Here is a 21574-nt window from a genome sequence, read left to right on the forward strand (position 1 = left end):
TTCTAGTCATCATGTCCAAGGACAGAGTGAGCACACACTGAGGCTTGCTTACTCTTGGCTCATCATTTTAGTAGATTTCACTCTCTTTTCGGGGGAACTTCGATATGAGGAGACCCCTGGATTTTTCTCAAGACATAGTGAATTTGACCGTCACACATTTTGCCTTGATTTCTCATTTTTAAATCAGACTCTGGTAGTGATAAAAATTCACCTTTTGGCACGCAGAAACACAGGGGATTTTTCTCCCCACGTTTCACAACCATTTAAGTCTACTTGTTACAGACCTAAACTCTAGAAGCCTCTATCACCACATTTCCTGTTTATAACTGAACAAACTACACACAAAAGAGTTAAAGAAACAGCGGAGAAAAAAAAAACACCTGAGTACAGATAAAGATATATGTTGGTGCTGTGCTGTTTCTAACATAACAGAACAACGGTACTTAAGGAAAAAAGCTGGTGGGAGAATTCTTAGCCTACCAATCTGTTTCATGGCTGCACACAGGTTCTTCTAAAAAGACAAGCATGTCAGGTGAGTAGCGGTCTAAATTCTTTTTGTCTTTCATTGCTATGCCTCACAGTTCATTTAGTAATAATAATAGTCTTTAGTAATAATTTCTCAGTCTTAATGAAACATTTACTTGTGGGAAAGTAAACTGGTTAACATGGTATTTTAAAAATAATGGACAACGATGTTTCATATGGTTAGAAAGTGGTTTAAATTGCGCCAATGGTTATATTGGTTATTTGCTCGTAAAGAAAAAAGAAATAGGCAGTGTCTCCTGACAATAAAGCTATCACAGTTAGTGATGGATGTTCATTGGTCATTGCGGCGTTTGAAGATTTGTTGTTTTTACAGAATCTTTTGTTGACCGTGTGTATTTCACGTTACTTGGTTTAAATATAAAACGGGATAGGAGTAATAGATTCCAATTGTCTAGCAATTAGACATTATAGTTTGCCCCCCAGGAATCAGTGGAATTGCCAATAGTTAGGAGGATGAAAGACTTTGAAAAGGCCAGTGGAAACCCCGCAGTGAGAAAGATCGTGATGAGAGCTCAGATCAATTTGCTACTAGAAACCCACGCCTGTCACTCGTTCCTCCTGTATTCTTGATGTGCTCTTCATTTCTTTAACAAATATTGTTCAAGAGAAAAATGCATATCAGACAAAAAGAACATTGTGCAGTAAACATTATCTTACAATCAGATACATCTAATTATTTTAAAAAGCAAAATATTAAGCTGAAGTTTCTTAAAGTTTTCTATGCATGCCACACAATTTACCTTTTAAAACTAGAATAATAACAGCCATTAAGTCATCTATCCAGCTTTGGGACCAGCTCTGCGACAAAACCATTTCTTTCTTCATTAAAGAAAGACACAGAACAACAGTCATTACACTAATTAAAATTTGTCCATTTATTCATTTATTGCTAGACACTTCTGTTGTATCCGGCATTTTATATGTATGTTTTTAAATGGCAGGAAAATGAACGACTCTCAGGCTTCTGTGTATTGAGGGTTACTTTTCAAAAAATATTTCTAGAGTCGAAGTTACTGAATAAAATATGTGGTTATTTCAAGTCCCATTGTTGCTAAATTGCTTCTCCAAGGCAGACGGCAATTCTCTCCCATTCTAGGCTGCTTCTTTTTAATGGTTGATCTCATTTAAATATCTTTATGAGCACAGCATACTAGTCCATTGCTCCACACACATCTGTCTGGTTACAATGAGCTTGAACACCAAACATCCTGCAAGGTTTGTACCTTGTCTAACCATATCTTATACCTAATTGTTAGGTGGCTGGCATGTTCGATAGCAATAAATATTGGCCAGTAGTAGAGCAAAGGTATCACACATTATAATTTCTCAGAAATTCCCAAAAGTTTGTCCGAAGGGTTTGAAAAAAAATCATTTATTTGGATAAGGCATAGCAACGGAGGCTGCCACATGATGTTCATGCGTGCCTTCTCTTTCCCAGTTTGTACGAGAGCACAAATAAAGAGGATAGTTCTAAATATGCTAGGATCATGTATGAAACAGACATAGCAGTACTCTGCCTGTGCTGCCAATGGGAGCTTGGGAAGGGGAAGTTCAAAGGCCATTAATGTGATATTCAACTATTTCTAAAACTTACTGGTTCTAAACAAGATGAGGTATGGTATGATGCATACACTTCTCAGCTCAGCACCAGACCACAGGGCAGGAGTGCCAGCCTTGCCAATGAGGACTTCCCCCAAACAGAGATCAAACTGTTGGTCATTAAGGCCTCCTAGATCTTAAGAGCCAAAATGATTCCCATCACACAGAATTTAACATGAACAAAAGGAATCTAGTAATACATGTCCCGTGTTGAAACAAGTGAAATAAATATGCTGATATAATAGCTGAGGCCATGCTTCCCCATTCCTACTAAATACGTATCAACTGATCAAGCCTAGAATCCATTCCTTTGGCAATTCATGTGGTGAACACCAGTTAGCTAACACTTTGTTGTGTTCCGTTGTTTGCTTGATAAGGCTCTCAGTGCCTTTGCTCGCTGGAGCTTCAGGTACATTATGAACAGAGTGAGATTCTTTTGGAACTAGGGTTGACTAGTTATGAATGGCCTCTTAAACTCAAGCATTCTGCTAAAGATCCAGAGACAGTTTTTACCATGCAATTTAAGTAATATCTGTCAATATATTTAAGATGAGCTAATCAAAGGAAAAAGCACATCATCACTTCGTGGTCACAGTGATGGAAAACGTGTGTACAAGTTAATAGAATAATAACATGGGCCATTATTGCACAATTTCCTATGCGTTTTAAATTTTACTTAATTATCACAGCATTCCTCAACTAAAGAGTATACATGGACAGTCCATGGATTCTGCTACATAGACAGCAGAGCATATGGAAAAGACAACTGCCTCATCTGCCATCTTTGGGACAGGAGGCAATTGGTCCTGTGGAAACTTGATATCCCAGAGAAGGGAGATGCTAGAGGGCTAAAGTGGAATTGGTTATGTAGATGGGGGAGCACCCTCTTAGAAAAAAAGAGGACCAAATGACTTAGGGAATTCAAGGAAGAAAGACCAGTTTGTAAAGATATATATACATATATATCTTTAATATATATATTCTTTATAATATAATATATTTATATTTCCAACAGAGATGTTCACATATGTCTCCATAAAGACCAAATATTCATTATTTGTGACATAGGTTTACTGAAAGTTAGGCTTCATAATTTTTGTGACTTACTTATTACTGAAATTTCACATAGATGGACCCAATCAATATTTGATCTTTTGTCCTTGCACCTGTAATAAATCTTTAGTTACCTTTCAAAAAAAACCCTTTAACTCCAGTGTTTCATGGATTGAAAGGTTCCACAGTCCCACGCTTACCTCCACAGTCCTTCCTGGTTACTTCTCTAAAAGAGACACAGTCTTTGTATACAGTGAAGTAACTAAGCACTGATGAACGCAGCTTGTCTACAGTGGAGGTTTGGACAGCCCTTCAACCCCAACAGCATCTATGGAGTTTACCAATCTGTTTAATTGCAAAAGCAACAAAGGGATCTCACATTGGAGAAATCCGTAGCATGCTCTCTTAAAAAATGCCATCTAGCTCCTCGGCATATTTTCTCCAATTAATTTTAATATTAACTAAGGGGGATCCAGATGCTTTAGAAAGAGGAGATCCTCGTGTCACAAGTCACAAGGATGAAGTTGGGGCTCCAGTCTGACTGTTGGCTTACTGGGGATCAGTGATTTGTGCAGGAGAAGTTTTACAACTTCCGGAAGCCTAATCTTGTTCTCATTCTCACGCTGTGTGAAAATACACACATCAAAGGTTGTGATGTTCTTTTGCTTCTCTCCCAGCACTCTGGGATCTCTACTGGTCATATTTCAGATACCCTCTATTCATGACAGGCATTCGTTTTAAGGTTGGTGGGTTTCAAGTTCTGCATTAAAAAGAAGTTATTTACTTGGAAACCTGGAACTAATGTAAAAGCTCCCTTGAGGCTAGCATCTATGATTCTCATAACTTTTGTTGGTGATACTCGGCCCAGGTGGTGACAGTTTGGAATATGGAAATGGGGCTAGCATGCTATAACTCCCAAACAAAAGTAGGCTGTGTTCAACACAACCACAACCCCACTGAAAAAAAATAATTTCATGAGTAGATATATGGAAAATGTAATATTGATTCATTTTTCTTTCAAAACATTTAGATGCTTCAAATAAATATGCACAATTGTGGGATGCAAAAGGAGGTCCATTGCTCTAATAGAGTTTATAAGCCAAGGCAGGCATCATGAGGGAATGGCTATGTAAAGTATACCCATACACTTGCCCTAGGCAAAATTAGTCTGAGGTCTGAAATAGATAAAGCATTACGTTTACTTCTTTTCATTGTTAATTGTTTAAGTGAAGGTTTCTGCACCAATAAAGCATGATAATAGAAAAGCAATCCATTTACTTAGCCAGGTCTCCTTCCAGAACACATGCAATTATGAACTCCATGTACAATGCCTGTGAATTATTGTTGGCTTAATGGGAGTCAGAGAGCTTACAACGAAACCCACCATTATTGGCCCTTGGTGATTGAAAACTAGATAGAAATAAGCACAATTTTTCTATTTGTTATTGCCTCACAAATGATTTTCTGAGACCCTTGGCTTCTTAATGATGTATAGCCAAATTCAGATCATGTAGTTCTTTTTAAGTGAAGAAAAACTATATAAATGAAAGTACAATTAATTATTAACTCTTCTAAAACATGCCCTTGTCGAACAAATCTTGTTGGGTTCAAGAGGATGCACTCTGTGCACTCTGTACTCATGGAAACTCAGAGTGGTGGGAAGATATTTATACTGCAGAGTAGTCATAGAGAATTGTGTGTTTGTGTGTGTGTGTGTGTGTGTGTGTGTGTGTGTGTGTTCACATATATGGATCTGTTGAGAAGTTCTTCTATTTAGTTACACAATCTCTCCACCTTTCACGGTGTGTTTTATTTTTCAAAGGGAAAGCAGACATTTCTGTCAATCAAGAAGATGCAAAAGAAGTTAAGGATGTTGTGAAAGCTTCCGAGTGAAAATAAAATTCATATCGCATTACTAAGGCAAATTATGTATCTGAAAAAATAGATACATAAAATGCTAAAATCAGAGGGAGACAAGCCCATATAAACCACCTCCCCACTCACACGTCTAAACCTTTCCCAGTATGTTACAATTTAGGTTATGTTGTCGAAGACTAGAATTTCTCATGTAAAACAAATTCACTGTCTTATAAACAATGAAACACAGCCCCATGGGATGTGCAGAACATCCCAAATTTTACCCTAAAGCTTTCAGTATAGAATGGTATTGGTATTTTGATTGTTTATTTATAGCTGATAGTAAAGTTATCTTCCTGTAGCAATTAATGAATTAGCATACCTTTCACTTCTCCTTTGGATTGAAATGGCGAAAGTACAACTTCTATTTGAAAAATAATTTGGCCAAATGATAGGATAACTTATAACTATTTTTAGTATAACCACAGTTCTTTGGACTATGGTTTCTTATATTAGGCTTTCTTTTATTTATTCAAATTATAGCAACTTAATGACTGTATACAAAATAATAGAAATTGTGCTAAATGAACAAGACAAAACACTAGGTAGAAAGGTTAGTTTTAGCAGTCTTCCAAAAATGGTGAGAGCTGTAGGTCTCATTATTTTCTGATTTTTGTTACTCCCCAGACAGAGGAGTATTAAAATACATATTGTAGTAAAAAGGGGAACCACATAAATCAGGGTAAATTAAAGCATCATCAACATGACTACTATAAAGGCCTAGAGATTTGTTTAAGGAATGCTGTAAGGAGGATCAGCGATGTGCCACATTCAGGTGGGCTCCAAGAGCTGACCATTCTTGAGATCCTTATATCTGGGGTATCTTACATAATGGTTCTGAAATATTTTTATAATTAATAAATTTGGTGATGAGTTTCATATGTCTGTTTTCTTTTCTTTAAACCTATTTTCTTCTGTCCTGATAACAAGGGCAGAAAATTTGGAAAACAGGCAAATGTAAAAAGAGCCACAGAGAATTCCAGATTTTATTTACTAACTACAACCCGAACTGCAGTTCTGCAATTCTGCCCAGATTAGGGCATGCAGCACACTCAGTGTTCTGTCTGATGTTCAAGGCTTTCCCCTTCTCTTTAGAACTGGAAACTTCCGTGGAGTAGAAAGCCATATGAGCCCATCCTTGTTCTCTTAACAAATCCAGTTATTTTCACTTAGGTAGAGTCAAATTTAATTCCCCAAATCAATTTTACATCCCTGAGATGAGCACATGATCAAGATCACAAATCCCCTAAGAGATCTAGACGTGTGTGACTTCTAGACTGGATTACTTCTAAGGCACAGTAACAAGTTCAGCTCCACTAAAAGTAAATTATCAATCCACCCATTAAATATTTATTATTAGATGGCTCAACATTTGGGTTAAGTTTACAATAACTTAGCTGTAAAATGTGTACTTAGGGAACTTTTAGGAAATGACAGTATACTACGTGATTGTTACTATCCTATGTAAGTATAAAGAATATAGCTTTTAAAAATAGTAAGTATTTGTCAAGAAGTAATTTGGATTGTGGTGATTACTCTTTTGCTGAAAAAAAAAAAAAACCAACCAGTTTAGCTGCTTAGTGAGGTGTCTGAAGGAAGAATTATGTTATGAACACACAGGAAAGCATCTGCTTTTGTTTCATAGGACGGCGGGAGCTTAAGAAAAATAAATACTTTAGGTTTTAGGCTCAAATTATGAAAACAGAGTAGCAGAGAGCAAATCTGATTGTTCACCAGGAGGTCATTTCCACTCAGAGTGAACTCTTTAAGACTTAAACATCTTGGCCTTAGGCAAGTAGACCTTTTATAGCCTTGCAGCTGACTTTATAGCCTACTCCTCTTGTAAGAGTATTCAAAGTACCTTTTATTGACCTTTTCCCTAATCAATCAACCTCCCAAAAGGAAACCGATTTTGTATTTATAGTGAACACACTGATCAGTTTGATCAGATGGCTATCCATCAGCACTAAATCCTTGCTTCATGTTTCTGAGAAACAAATAAATAACCACCACATTTCTTGGTAACTATAGATTCAAAGCAGACAGATGTCCTTAGTTCTGGGTATTGTTGACGAACACTTTCACCAGAGCTACAGTGCCTGAGTTCATCACTGTCTCTAGCACAGAAGTCTGTTTCCCAGCTGCTCAGATAGTGGGCCTTCTCAGTAGAGTTATGGATAAGCGGATGAGAATCTGTGGTATCTCTTCCTCGGTGGTGGATGTTTCTAGACCTCCTACCCAGCCAGAACTTTTCCTTTGGCTCTGAGCCATTATATAATTATCCTTCTCCATTCAATTTTCCAGTTATTGGGTGAGCTGATGATACTTAATGAGAAATGACATTCTCCTGAATCTGTTAAAAAAAATAATAGCATACTTATCAGCGGTGAGATGATAATTATAACAAGGATAATACTAATCTCAGTAGCTAACATTTATGAGCTGTTAGTAACATTGTTCTGAAAACATTCTCACATGTTTTAACTCCAATCCCAGAGTGATAAACGTTATTATTAGGGTTTTTTTCAAATGGAGAAATTGAGATATGGAGACAAAGATGAATAGGACAGTGTCTGGCCCTTAGAAGGTTCATAGTTTAGATTGGTAGTGAAATTAGTATAAAAATGATTTACAGAAGGCTTCTAAGTATAACGATATGAATGAAAGCCTCACAGCGAAGATTGTCTCTTTGAGTTGCCTAAGAAAAAAGGCATGTCAGGAAAAGTACATTTATACAGAGACATAAGAACATAACCAGGCATGGTATCTATTGAGAACTGTAAGATATAGTTGATAGTTATTATATTATAGAATGCTTAATAAATATTTGATGGAGTGTGTTAATAAAATTATAAATAATTCTAAGAAATTGCAAACAAATAATAAAATTATAAGATAATAAAATTATTGGGCAGGGAAATCATTAAAGCTTCTATTGTTTTTACATTTTGTGAGACACTAATATTCCCTTAAAGGAAAAACAAAACCCATGCATTTCATATGATTATTCAAGATACCATTATTGAAGAATTAATTCTTGAAAATTATTTTAGATGTTGCTACCAAAGGAAGTCAGATATAACTCTATTTTCAATTGTTTATGGTGTACTGAAGATCTAGAAATAATATGAGTATCAAATTAAATAAAAAGTAATAGACATATCTGGCTTAAAATAAAATTCAAACTAGCTTAAACAATATATATATATATATATATAATTTTGTGTTTTTGTGTTAATGAATATGAAACAATTGGTGCTGCAGAGCAGGTTCGATGTGTAAGAGTGGAAACAGGAAGACCTCAGCTCTGTTCCAAGCACCCACACTTAAGAAGCAACAACAACCAAAGCATTGGGTGTGAGCTTATGTGAGTCTGTAAAGCCAGCATTGTTGAGACAGGAGGATCACTGGAGTTTCTTGTTAGCTCAGAAGTTCAGTGGAAAGCTCTGCCTGAAAGGAACAAGGCGGAGAGAGATAGAGCAAGACACCCCCTCTGGTCAGTATGTGCCTACACACACTCATGCATACGAATACATGATATGTAAATTACATGTGCATATGAGTGTGCATGTCTACATCATAAACACATATGTAATACTCTTTATATGCCTGAACATGTTTATTTAAGAATTAATGATGTCCACCTGAGCAACTAAACAGCTTCTAATGGCAACTAAACAGCTATTGAAGTATCGATGAGAAGTCAAAGAAACAATCAAAATTCAAATGTCATGTCTGAGATACAGAAGACAGTAGAGAAGCTAGGATGTTTTATTGGCCCTGAATTCTCATTAAACACTTAATGACAGACGAAGGAAACACATTTCTCCTGTAGGTTAGCTTGGCGTTTTGTGGGACTCCTACAAGTGGGAGAAGGGGATGTCTCTGACTCTTTTGTCTGTTTTGGGACTCTTTGCCTTCTACTGGGTCGCCTTGTCCACCCTTGATATGGGGGGCGGGGGGTTGTACCTGGTCTTACTGTATCTTGTTTTGCTGCATTTAGTGGATATCCCTGGGAGGCCTGCTCTTTTCTGAATGGAAATGGAGGAGTAGATGGGGTGGAACAGGGAGGAATGGAGAAAGGAGAGGTCAGGATGTACTGAAAACAACAATAAAAAAGATAATAAATAAATAATCTTTTACAAATGTTTTTAAACGCTGTTTACTGTGTTTAGCAGTAAACATAATTTTGTTTTATATATTAATTTTCTGAAAGGTTCGAAAATGGTCTCTGACTTGGTTTCATGGTGAGAGAGTGGGAACTCTGAAGGACTAATATCTCTCAGATCTACTGACACTTGAAAACTATTTACAGCCTGTAGTTCTTATTATATACATCTATGTTCTCCACAAGAGTTTCTTTTCTTTTTTTCAATATATAAGTCTTTTATTGTCCCCAAAGAGCCCAAATTGTACTTGTAATCAAGATCTTGTTTCTGGAGTTAGGAAAGTGAGGTCTCATTCATTAGACTGCTGCACAGTTCCCTTCTCAGAAACATAGATGCATACAAAAACTTCCAGATATCCTTGTTTTTAACTGTTGTGGCTTGCTGAATCAGAGCCGCTGAATTTGAAACAAATTCAATATCATTTCCTTCAAGGATTCGTTCATCCTTCTGGGCTTGAGAGACAGAACAAGCAACGCCTGTCCTCATCTGAACCCTGCAGATAGATATATTTTTCACCCAAGAAATTTCGGATTTCAACCAAAGACCCATTCTCCAGAATAATGATGTTGATAGGGAAGTGAGCATACATAGAGCTCATCTTGTAAAGGAAGCCAGTGTCACACCCTTGATCATGTTCTGAACGTGACTGCACATGCTGCTGACAGTGGCCAGTTCCTTTTTGTTACCCCACCACTTGTCAACACAGAAACTTTTCTTTTTCTTTCTAAGAAGACTCAGCCCTACATTGATGTGATTGAAGGCCCTCTGCAGAGTTCCCCTGGGGCCCTTCACAATGACTGTGCACCCCTTCAGAGTGATGTTGACATTTTTTGGAATGTCGACAGTGTGATTGCTGAGAATGGTCGTCATTCTCGCAGTAGATGGGGCCAAAAGAGTTTTTTAAAACAATGACTTTGTTGGTTTTGTTTTATTTCAAATCTTTGATTCTTTGGTATCAAGTATAAATGCCAACATAGGGAAGATATCTAATTGATAGTGGTTATAATCAGAGAATTAATCTTTTGGGACCAGCATATGACATGGGTCATGTTGGTATGATCACCAAGATATATCAGTTCTGGTCTGCTTTCTTCATGGTTGCTCACAAATATGTGGAGGTAACTGTAAATCAGTTGAGGTAGTTGACTGGCAATAAGTAACCTAACTCCTTTTATCACTCAGAAGTAAAATGGAAGGAGAGAGACCTTTACAGGGTGAACTTACTCTTGTCTATTAATGGGACACTCAGTGGAATGAGGAAAGGTCCTATGATCCGTGCTAATAAAACTGCTTCCATGATTCCAGAATTACTGTTTTCATCCGAATATCTAGTGTGTTACAGTCCTGAGTCTGATGAAAGGACCAAGCAATTGTGGGGGAGGGCTGCACTTTAGCCTGAAGAACAAAGTCTGGGAGAGTCTATGAAATGAAGATCCGGGATGATCAGGAGAATCCTGATTTTGAACTGAGTTTTTATAATCAGTCACCCCGTGTCACCCTTTAATTACTGAGTTTATCTTTTGTTTCATTAACACTGAAAATATGAAAAGCTTGCTTTAACCATTCTGCACCCAAGGACTTATCATCACTTTGAAAATTGGAAATATCTGCTTGTCAATGTTTATTAGTCTTTGGAAGATTTATCATTCATTACAAGTAAAGGAAATTAATTCATTTACTCAATAATTTTGAGACAGACCCTTACTCCATAACTCAGGCTCCTAGCAATTCTAGTACCTTAGCTTCTCAAGTATTGCGCTCGTTGGTGTGAACTGCCATTTCAGCTAAATACAGTGTTTTGAATGGAAATGGAGGCGTGGATCTGGTGGAGCTTAAGTAAACTGATATATTGTAAACTGTTGTATCACAGACATATCTACTTTTGTTTTCAGGAAACTCTGGATGCCCCTTCTTCCTCTGGGGACTTCTAGCCTTCTTGGGCTTGGCTCTGGTCATATCGTTGATCTTCAATGTTTCCCACTATGTAGAGAAGCAGCGACGAGGTAGGACTTTCTGGTAAATCATTGCATTGTACCTGCTCACATGCAACCTGGCAACCCTCCGGCATAGATACTGTTATGTGATGTCATTAGTGGCTTGTAACTGTGAGAGATCTGGTATTATTTTTACCCTGAGAGCCGGCCCCCTTAATTTAAGAATGAAATCGCTTTGGAGATGTGAGACAGAGCTCCCAAGCTTAGCTCTATGACTGTCTCAGGATTGACAACTGAGAGGAGTTATTGTGGTAAATGAGCTTCTCTAAATGAACAAATCAGAGAATGGCAGTCTTTTGAGACGGTGACAAAGGTGAAGAGCTGCTCGCTAAGGCTCTACTGAAGTTATTCAGTTCTCCTGGGCTCCAGACCTGGGACTCGGCACTGACCAGAAAAGCTACAGACTGAACCCAGTCCTGTCACTACACCACCTTGTCAGAGAGTCATTACCACTGTGAGCTTTGTCTTCTTTCAGTCAGGTGGCTTTCACCTAGACATTCATAATTAAAATGCTGTAATGTATACAGTCTGCACACTAGCTACATGGATCGGTGCACAAAAGAACCAAAGCTCACTATTTCTGGGAAGCACCTTAATACTTGAAGGGCAGGGAAACTGCAACAAGAGCTATAGTCAGGAAAGAAATAGTCAGAAAAGTATTTGCAAAAAGAAAAGATAAAACTCATGAAAGGGGACAAACCTAAGTCTGCACACCAGAGTTAAACATTGCACGCATGTCTAAGGAAACCTGTGTGAAGCTAGTGCAAATGCTGACCAGACTGTAGGGAGGGTTCCTGATGCACTTAGGAGGGACTTCCTATGCAGTGATAACCCGCATCAGGTGTGGACAGGAAGTTGTTGTCACGCAGATTTTGAAAGGGTGGAGGTATTTGAGAATGAGTGGTATAGATGGTATAGTGTAGGTCACATAACCATTTGATATCAAAATTGTGCCCGAGCGTCCAGGTGGCCATACACTAGTTTTTCATATCTCAATATAATTTTCAACTTTGGTGCTTCAGGCATCAGATTTTATTTGTTCATAGCCAGATGATTTTACATCATACGAATAGAAGCAGACCCTTTCCGATTAGTTTTGCATGATAGATTTGATGATTTTTAAAAATTATACAAGGTATTATTTTTTCAGCCTTTCCATAAAGGGAACTATTGTTTAAAAGTAGTGAGGTGGAGAAAAAAAATTGAAAATTGGAAATAGTAAATCGGATGCATGATGTCTTTCTTTTGATTAATGCCAGCCATTTGGTCATTAACAGCATAGCTTCTTAAGCAAATCAAATGTGGTGTGAGTTAATGTACATTCCGGTTTTAGGCTTCAGCTGTCAGATCTCATGCAAGTAGCAAGTTCTTTGTCTCTCAGTGTCCTTTTGACAGCCAGTGGAAAGTACCCATGCTGGCCCTCGTGAGAAAAAGTAAATGTTTATGTCTATCAGGACGGTGCTGGGGCCTTGGCAGATTGGTTTGTACATGATACAGTCCATATCACCATGCCTCGTGGACCTGGTGCTTCTTCCTCTCTTTCCATAGTAATTAAACCTCCTTCCTTTTGTCCATAGTAATCACCAAGGGCCTTCCCTCGCCACATGTCACTTCATGTAACTTGAGTATTTGTTTCAGTAGGTGTCAGTTCCTCAGCCTCTTTACTGCTCCAACCACATCTGAGCCCTGTGGAGCCTCCGTAGCTCCTGGCTCACTTTCCCCCACCCCCATATTTATATTATTTAACAGCTTAACAACACTGAGGGCTTTATCTGGTGCTCCTCTAAGCCACATTCTAATCTATTTCCGTGGCTTTTCTGTGGCTCTTATGAGATTGGTTCCAAACATCAGTGGGCCACAGGTCATTTTATTTGATAGGCACTTCTTAGGTGGAACACACTTCACAGTGTTCCTCATGAGCAGACTCAAGGTGAGTAGCCTCGAAGCAGCCTCACCAGCGCTCAAAGACTGTGAATTTCTCTCACTCCGCCTTCCCAGCTGCCCCCCACCCTGGAGGGCTTTCCCCACGTGTGAAAATTTACCCCGCCATCTTTTCCTACTCATGGGAACAAATACTCTTCTTCACTCTGAGATTGCAGGCAGTTTGAATTGTCTGTGTAAACACTCAGTTCCTCCCTACTCCTAAAGACTCAGGCTTGTTCTATGTCTTGGACGAAACAGGCTAGAAGAGTATTGTCATATCATCCGGCCTTCTCCCAAGTGCTCTGTAATTGTGATGCTGCTGCAAGTGGCCCCCTGTCACTTTTATGTCAGCATCTCTGTGCTACTTTTTGTGGCTAAGAAACTTGCAAGATGACTCCACCTTGGCCAGCCAGCAGTGAGGAAACGTTGACTGGTGTATTAAATAGCTTACAAAAGGAACTCTCCTTCCAGCGATAGTGTAATCTGTACACATTTAATCAGACAGACTCCCTTTTTTTCTTGACAATTTCTGTAGCAGCTATGTATAAGTTTTGAAAATGAATACTCTCTCTGCTTTCCAAAAGAAATCTTTATTTTTATTCAATGCACTGTCCAAATCCGGTCTTCAGGAGTATGTTCATTTCTTTTCCTAATCAGAATGTATTTTTCTTTTTCTTCCATTAAATCCTAAATCCTAAGAATATTATTTATTCAACTCTTCCCCTTTGATTTGAAAAGATTAAACAAGTGCGTGGTTTGTTTGTGCGTCAATCTTGTTAGTGAACCTCCTATTCACTAGATTGTGGCATGTTTTCGACTGAAAGTTAATCAGAAAGATTCAGTGTTAGAGTTTCAGCCATTTGCTGCTGTTTCTTGTTGTGACAAAATGTGCCAAAGAGGCGGACACCCTAAAGGGGAACCATAAAAGCAAATGTCTTTGCAGCATACTCTCTCAGATACATAACAACCACAAGCCTTGCACCTATATCACAGAGGAGGATGAGAGAACCTTGCCCAGCTCTTCTGATTCATGATCTTGCACACTTTGCTGCTCTGTGACAGAGTACAGTTTTTAGTCTGGCCATGCTGCACTGGGATGAGTAGGCAGTGTTCAAATCATGCCGTTTATTCTTAAATAAACTTCTGAACCTTTGGGACAGAGGTCTTTGCAGGATCTGAGCTTGCTTACCTTCAGGAGGTCATTGTCTATTAACCTTCATAACTAAAGTCACCACGCACTCATGTGCTAGCTACCATCCAAATACGCATGTATTTTCTAAGACCCCTGCAGCGGGCGGTGTCCTTGGTCTTTCAAAGTCTTCTTTCGCAGCGTTTCCTGGCAGTTTATCTGATGTATAATATCCTTTATCCATTTGTTTTCTTTTTTCATATTGCTTTTGTCCCCTTTCATTTCATCTAATGAGCAGATGCTATTATATATTGTCTTGTACACAGTTACTTTTATTTAACTTTTCTCACAAAAATGTAAGATCCTTTATTCTTTTTAACTATGGGGATGAAACATCTGACTATATTTCCCTAGTTTAGAGTTATTCTCTCAAACATTTCATGGGTATGTTTTCTAGGCACCAATACTCATGTTAGAAGTATCACATTTTTACTTTAAAAGTCCTTATCCTGTAAAGTATTCAGCAGTTTGCAAAAATATTTTATGGGACACCTAATTATTCTTATTATTATTACTGAATGGCATTCTTTTTTGTTTTAGTTAAGTATTGAGATGAGCTTTCCTGTACCCCAGGCTGATTACAGACTCACTATATAGTAGCTAATGACCTTATGCTTCTTTTTCTTCTATTTTGCCTTAAAATGATGGGGTTACAGATGTGCACCAGCTTGACCAGTTCATATGGTGCTGGGGATTGAACCAAGGGTTCTGTGTATACTCGAAGAGCACTCTACCAATGTAGATACATCCCGGCCCAATAGTCTGTATTTTTATTTACTTTTATTTTTCACAAGGAAAATGTTCAACTGGTGGCAATGTCCTCTGTAACGGTGAAATGCCAGTGATTTCCTTTCAAGTTAAACTTTACTTTTATTTTATATTTCACTTTACTAACTGAATAGTGCTAGTTGATTTCCAGTTAACTCATGTATGAGGAAATGTTCCAATTCAATGAGCAAAGAGAATAGCTTATATGATATGGGTTTAGAACACATGACGTGGATACATTGCTTTGCTATTTTATAAAATGTCTTGACATTGTTTTAGTGACTTTCCACATCCGCTCCATGATGCTAGGTTTTACTCTTCTGTTTTACAGATGAATGATAGGCATAGCTTTAGAGTAATTGTCACACTGTCATGTAGCAAATGTCTTGAAGAGCTGGCACCAAATCCGATATTGGCTGATTCCTAACCATGAATATGTTCTATGACCTGTCATCCTAGAGTTTATGTTTTTCTACTTAAGTTCCAAGAGCACTGGTTACTTTTCTGTTGATGTATAAAACATCATTGCCAAGACAACTTTTAAAAGAAAGAGTAGGGCTAGAGAAATACAAGTCTGTCATGGTGAGGAGGCATGGCAGCAAGGGGCATGGAAACCCATGTGAGAAGCTCACATCGAGAGAGAGAGAGAAGAGAGAGAGAGAGAGAAAGAGAGAGAGAGAGAGAGAGAGAGAGAGAGAGAGAGAGAGAGAGAGAGAAAGTACTGGGAGTAGGTGAGGGTTTTACTCTCAAAGCCTATTCCCAATGACATACTTTCTCCACCGATGCTACACCAACCAAACCTCCTCAAACAACATGACCAGCTGGAGACTAAGTGTTCAAACGCCCAAGATTTTGGATGACATCTCTCATTTAAACCATGACCCTAGGCAAATCTTACGAGTACTAATGGTCTGAGTCTAATTAGTTCCTTTTTCTAAAAATAGAGTAACTGTGTGTTATAGCGTGCTTTATTTTTCCAGTTTATAATTTTCTGACATCACCCTCTACTGTGTTTATTGATATTAGTTATGTTTCTGTATTTTCTGATTTTTCTCCACTTCCATTAATTTGTGATAACAGGGATGTGTCTTTTTGTCCTTTCTAGGCTCCCTTCAGCATTCAACATTCATATTCAAAAGAATAACCTGAAAGTACTTTTATGTCATACATTTCCTGAATGCTTTATTTCTGGCATCCCATGTAGATTACTTCCATCATCTGGGTTCTACAACAGCTCAGTAGACATATTCTGCAAGTACATTCCTCATTTGATTATCCTCAGAATCCCTCCCCAAACACTGACATGGAACATGTCCATTTTTTTCAGTAACGTGATCACTTCATAAAGACCTCAACAAACTCTCTAGAGACCAAGTCTACACCACGACATAGGTTTACCTAAAGATAACTTTCCCAGTTGTTTGGTGATTCACTCAATTATTTTAAATGGTTCCTACTAGTTCTTTCCTGAATCACAGTGTTTTATAGCTATTAAAATTATAAGACCATCTCTAGCTTCTGATATCAGAAACTGAGATGGCTCCAGTCTTTATTTTCATAGACTAACTTCAGCAAAAATTCACTTTTTATTCCATAGCATATGAAATAATAAGAAATTCAAATACGATAAATGTCATATTACACATATACCTCTAGTTTAGTATATAAATCATTGATGAGTAGGCAATAAAATTTCTAAAATGAAGTTGATATTCAGCACAAAACTGTCTTGAGTGTGTTTAAATCCATTAATTTCAATAATTTATTATGAATCTATTACTTTCATAAAATATTACTCGAAACCTACAGTTTCCCATTATTTTTAAATATACAGATGGCTTTAACAAGTTATTGGCCATTTGGCTACCACCTTCAGGGTTCAGTGTGAACTACTTCCTGAGAACTGCAGCATACATTCTCCCATGGTTTTATTTCCTTAGATTACATCTCTTGTCAACATAGAAGCAATTCTAATACTTCAAGTAGTTTCAGAGACTAAGTTATATCTTTTCCTCAGTGCCTTTGTTCTCAGACTGTGACCATATGCATAAAATGGAACTACCAAAATTCTTCTTTGTTTTGTCAGATTCCAAGAAATTTTAGAGGAGTGGGGATAGATACATGAAAGAGACCTCTCTTGGGGGGGTGCAGGCAGACAGACAGACAGACAGGTAGAATTGTTGTTGTTGAATCTGGAAAGTACCCAGATGCCCTTCAAGAAAAGAGTGGATAGAGAAAGTGTGGGTCCATCTCCACAATGGCGTTACTACTCAGCTATCAAAAACAATGACTTCATGAAATTCATAGGCAAATGGATGGTACTAGAAAATATTACCCTGCTCTTGTTCTTCTCTTCTCTGCTTTCTTCCCCTTTTTCCCTGTCCCTTCTCTCCCTATCACCTCCCCACATGCCCATGGTCAGTTTCCTTTATTTATCCCCCCTTCTACTCTTCTCTCATTAAACCTCTCCACATGGAGACCTGGTATGCACTCAATGATAAGTGGATATTAGACCAAAAGCTCGAATTATCCAAGATACAATGCACAGACCACATGTAGCTCAAGAAGTAGGACGACCAAAGTGCAGATGCTTCAGTCCTTCTTAAAAGGGGGAACAAAAATATTCATAGGAGGGGATGTGGAGACAGAGTTTGGAGCAGAGACTGAAGGAATGGCCATTCAGAGCCTGTCCCACCTGGGGATTCAGTATATATATATATGCATACATACACGGTCACCAAACCCAGACAATATTGATGAAGCTAAGAAGTGCTTGCTGACAGGAGCCTGATACAGCCATCTCCTGAGAGGCTCAGTCAAAGCATGACAAGTACAGAGGCGGATGCTAGCAGCAAACCCTTGAACTAAGAACGGTGTCCCTGTTGGAGGAACTAGAGAAAGGATTGAAGGAGCTGAAGGGGCTTCCAACCCCATAAGAACAACAATACCAACCAACCAGACTTCCCAGGGACTAAACCACTACCCAAAGAGTACACATGGACTGACCCATGTCTCTAGCTGCATATGTTGCAGAAGATGGCCTTGTTGGGCACCAATGGGAGGAGAAGCCCTTGGTCCTGACAAGGTTGGAACCCCCAGTGTAGGGGAATTCCAGGGCGGGGAGGTGGGAAGGTGGGGTGGTTGGGGAGGAGGAACACCCTTATAGAAGAAGGGGTGGAGGACGGGATAGGGGGCTTATGGACAGGAAACCAGGAAAAGGTATAACATTGGAAATGTAAATTAAAAATATCCAATTTTTTTTTTGGTTCTTTTTTTTCGGAGCTGGGGACTGAACCCAGGGCCTTGCGCTTCCTAGGTAAGCGCTCTACCACTGAGCTAAATCCCCAGCCCCTCCAATTTTTTAAAAAAGAATAAAAGATTTTTGAAATCCAAAAATGAAACAGAGAGAGAGAGAGAGAAAGAAAGAAAGAAAGAAAGAAAGAAAGAAAGAAAGAAAGAAAGAAAGAAAGTCCATCAGAACCAATATGAACAAAACCAGAAGTAACAGAAAAACCCAGAAGTGTTAGTGGAACTCAAAGCCAAAAACTATGTTTAAGTTTCACAATGGTCAAGACAAGAGTGTCAGATACAGAAGTCTCAGATTTTTCTCATTGTTTTATGTGCACAAAATACACAATCTTTCTCAAGCTTTCTTGTTTTCATCTCAGATTACCAAGACAGATTTGACTGGCTCAGAAAGGAAGCTGCCTTTATCACTTATATTACTGCAACAAAACACCAAAGGCTTTTAACCTTATAAAAAAGGGGGGGGGTTCCTTATAGTTCTGGAAATTCAAAGTTTGGACAGTTATAACGCAGACTCATCCCCTTGACTATGTCACCTCATAACTGATAGCAATGGTAGGGGGACATGTTAGGGAAACTGTTCACACCTCCAGCCAGGAGACAGAAGGCAGCAGTCAGTTTTCTTCCTATTCATGACTATCTTCCAAGAATTGCCAAGCAGTCACATAAGAAACTGCCTAATCTAGAGTCCACTCTTGAAAGCTCCAGTGCTACACTGATACTGCCCTTCCGATGAGTAATCTTTGTCACAGGGAGTCCTTGGATACCCTCAAATCATCTCGAAATTATGTCTTCCCCCAGTCCAACTAGTTGTAGCCTTTGTGACTTAATCAACTTTGTTAATTTACACTGAGGCTTAGCTCCCCTCACGAAATATTTTAAAGTGCATTAGAATTTTTAATTTGTATATTTTTAATATTTTTCAGATAAAATGTACAGATACTCTGATGACTACATTCCAAGGTATGTTAAAAATTGAATGAAGTCTTATGATTTCCAACTAATAAGGAAAGTAACGAATGCTATATTGTTACAGAGTTTTTTCTCAGAGATATTACCACTTGGGCTAAATGCAAATGAAAAGTAAATTATAATTTGATTTACTTGCATCTGAAGATTGGAAGCTGTAACACTATCATTGATCCTGGTTATTAATACATCAAGTCAAAGTGCTGAGTGAAGTAAAAACAGTTTAATCTGACATATATAAAACTCTCAGTGTCTAATATAGATATCTATATTATAATGAGGATGAAACTTTAAAAGAGCAGTCTAATTTTATATAGGATTGTATGGCATTTCAGAATACAGAGTTGAAAGAGGTCTATAAAACCTCATAAGACTTAAGTAATAAGACCTGGTGGTTCATGTCAATAATCCCAGCAATGGAGAGGGTGAGACAATGAAGAACACAAGTTTATGGCAAGTCTGAGCTACATAGAGAATTTTGAGGCCAGCCTGGGATATATAGGGATATTGTCTCAAAAAACAAACAAAACAAATAGAAAAAACAGACAGACAAACAGACACAAACACATATACACACCCTTAGTGCCATGGTGTTTATAAGGATGATTTTAATCAATGGTGAAATGTGATGAATTATAATCTGAAGTAATATTAATTACAGAATCTCTTTAATAGTTCTGAATTAGTTAAATGAGAAAGTGATATATATATGTATATATACATATATATGTATATGTATAATTTTAAATTTTTGATTTTTGAGAAAGGTTCTATTACATTACTTTTGCTGTCCTGTAACTCACTATATAGACCAGTCTAGCCTCAAATTCACAGAGATTCACCTGCCTCTGTCTTTTTGGTGCTGGAGTTAGAAACAAGCACCAAATAAGTCAAGCTTGTATAATATATCTGTAAAAGAAAGTCTAGGGCATGAATAATAATAAGGGAATTTCATTTTTCTAGATTACCATCCAATGTAACATTATATTGGATATTCTGTTTAGGGATAATAATTCAAATAAGATTGATTTTCTGCAGTGTTCTTCAAATCTGCCCAAGTTGTGGACTGAGAAATCTTTGAACAAGCTTTCTAACTGAACGAGATATTACAGGCCAGGCCGCAGAGCAGGGCAGGCAGAACAGCCCCTGGACTCTAAGGGGTCTTTTCATAATAATTTCTGCTCTGCTTAAAAATGTATCTTACAGATACAAGATATTGTTGCAGGGAGACTCTCTGCGTACAAATTTTCGTGACTATTCTTCATACCGAAATCTTTTAACTAGAGATAATTTCAGGCTATCAAGAACGATTTTCTGATGATAAACATGAGATCGCTCATCTCTTTTCTGAGGAGATTGATTCTTGACATTTGAAGGGCAATTAAGACACAACCTGCCAGGTGTGGTGACAGTGACACTAATCTGTATTCCCAGCACCAGGAAGGCGAGGCAGGAAGGCCTATTTTGAAAAAAAAAAAAAGTCTAGCTAGATTGGCTTGCATAAAGTGAGCCTAACTCAAAACACAAAGGATAAGAAATGAAATAAAAAGATACAGTGTAGTAAAAAGGTCTTGTGATTTGATGGTTTAGCTAAAGATTACGTTGATGGCTTTGGTATTGGTATGAGAAGAGTTGGAAAGGAGAATTGGTGCAATACCCATCTCAGTGTAAATTGGCTTTTATTTTTACTACAGATGTAGGAATGAGGCTAGTTCTTGTCTAACACTTGCTCATTTAGCAAATAATCACTCAAGAATAAGAGCTATGCTAGGAAATTGTCAACTCAGTTCACTGATTTCCAAAGAGTAAACTCCCCTTGCCTGGAACAAAGCAAAGATCATCACCATGCCAACCATCAGCCATAGGAGTTTAAATGCTTCAACCCACTTCAGCTGAGCTCTACTCTCCTACCCGCTGTGCCTAGCAAGGAAGACATTAATACATACAACGTGCTACACAGAAGGAGTTTATCATTTACAATTATGCAGCAAGGGACAAAGAGACCTCAAGTTCATCATGAATGGTCCCCAGCGGCTAGGACAACTGCCTGTGGCAGAGCATCTCATCTGAATGTGCCTTACTCCTAGATGAGCAAAATCAGAAATCCGCCAGCATTGGCTTGCATACCCCAGAGGCAAAAT

General features: G+C 38.1%; 1 protein-coding gene across 1 annotated transcript in view; it reads left to right on the forward strand.

Annotated features, from left to right (window-relative positions):
* The first annotated feature begins 328 nt into the window (after positions 1-328).
* Trat1 (T cell receptor associated transmembrane adaptor 1) overlaps positions 329-21574 on the forward strand; it is a 42082-nt gene continuing 20836 nt past the window's right edge. Inside the window, exons 1-3 of the mRNA NM_001037981.1 lie at positions 329-532; positions 11177-11287; positions 19391-19427. Coding sequence (NP_001033070.1) covers positions 526-532; positions 11177-11287; positions 19391-19427 — 155 coding nt within the window. The 5' untranslated portion in view covers positions 329-525. The remainder of the gene's footprint in view (positions 533-11176; positions 11288-19390; positions 19428-21574) is intronic.

Source organism: Rattus norvegicus, chromosome 11, assembly GCF_036323735.1.
Source record: "Rattus norvegicus strain BN/NHsdMcwi chromosome 11, GRCr8, whole genome shotgun sequence".
NCBI lineage: Eukaryota > Metazoa > Chordata > Mammalia > Rodentia > Muridae > Rattus > Rattus norvegicus.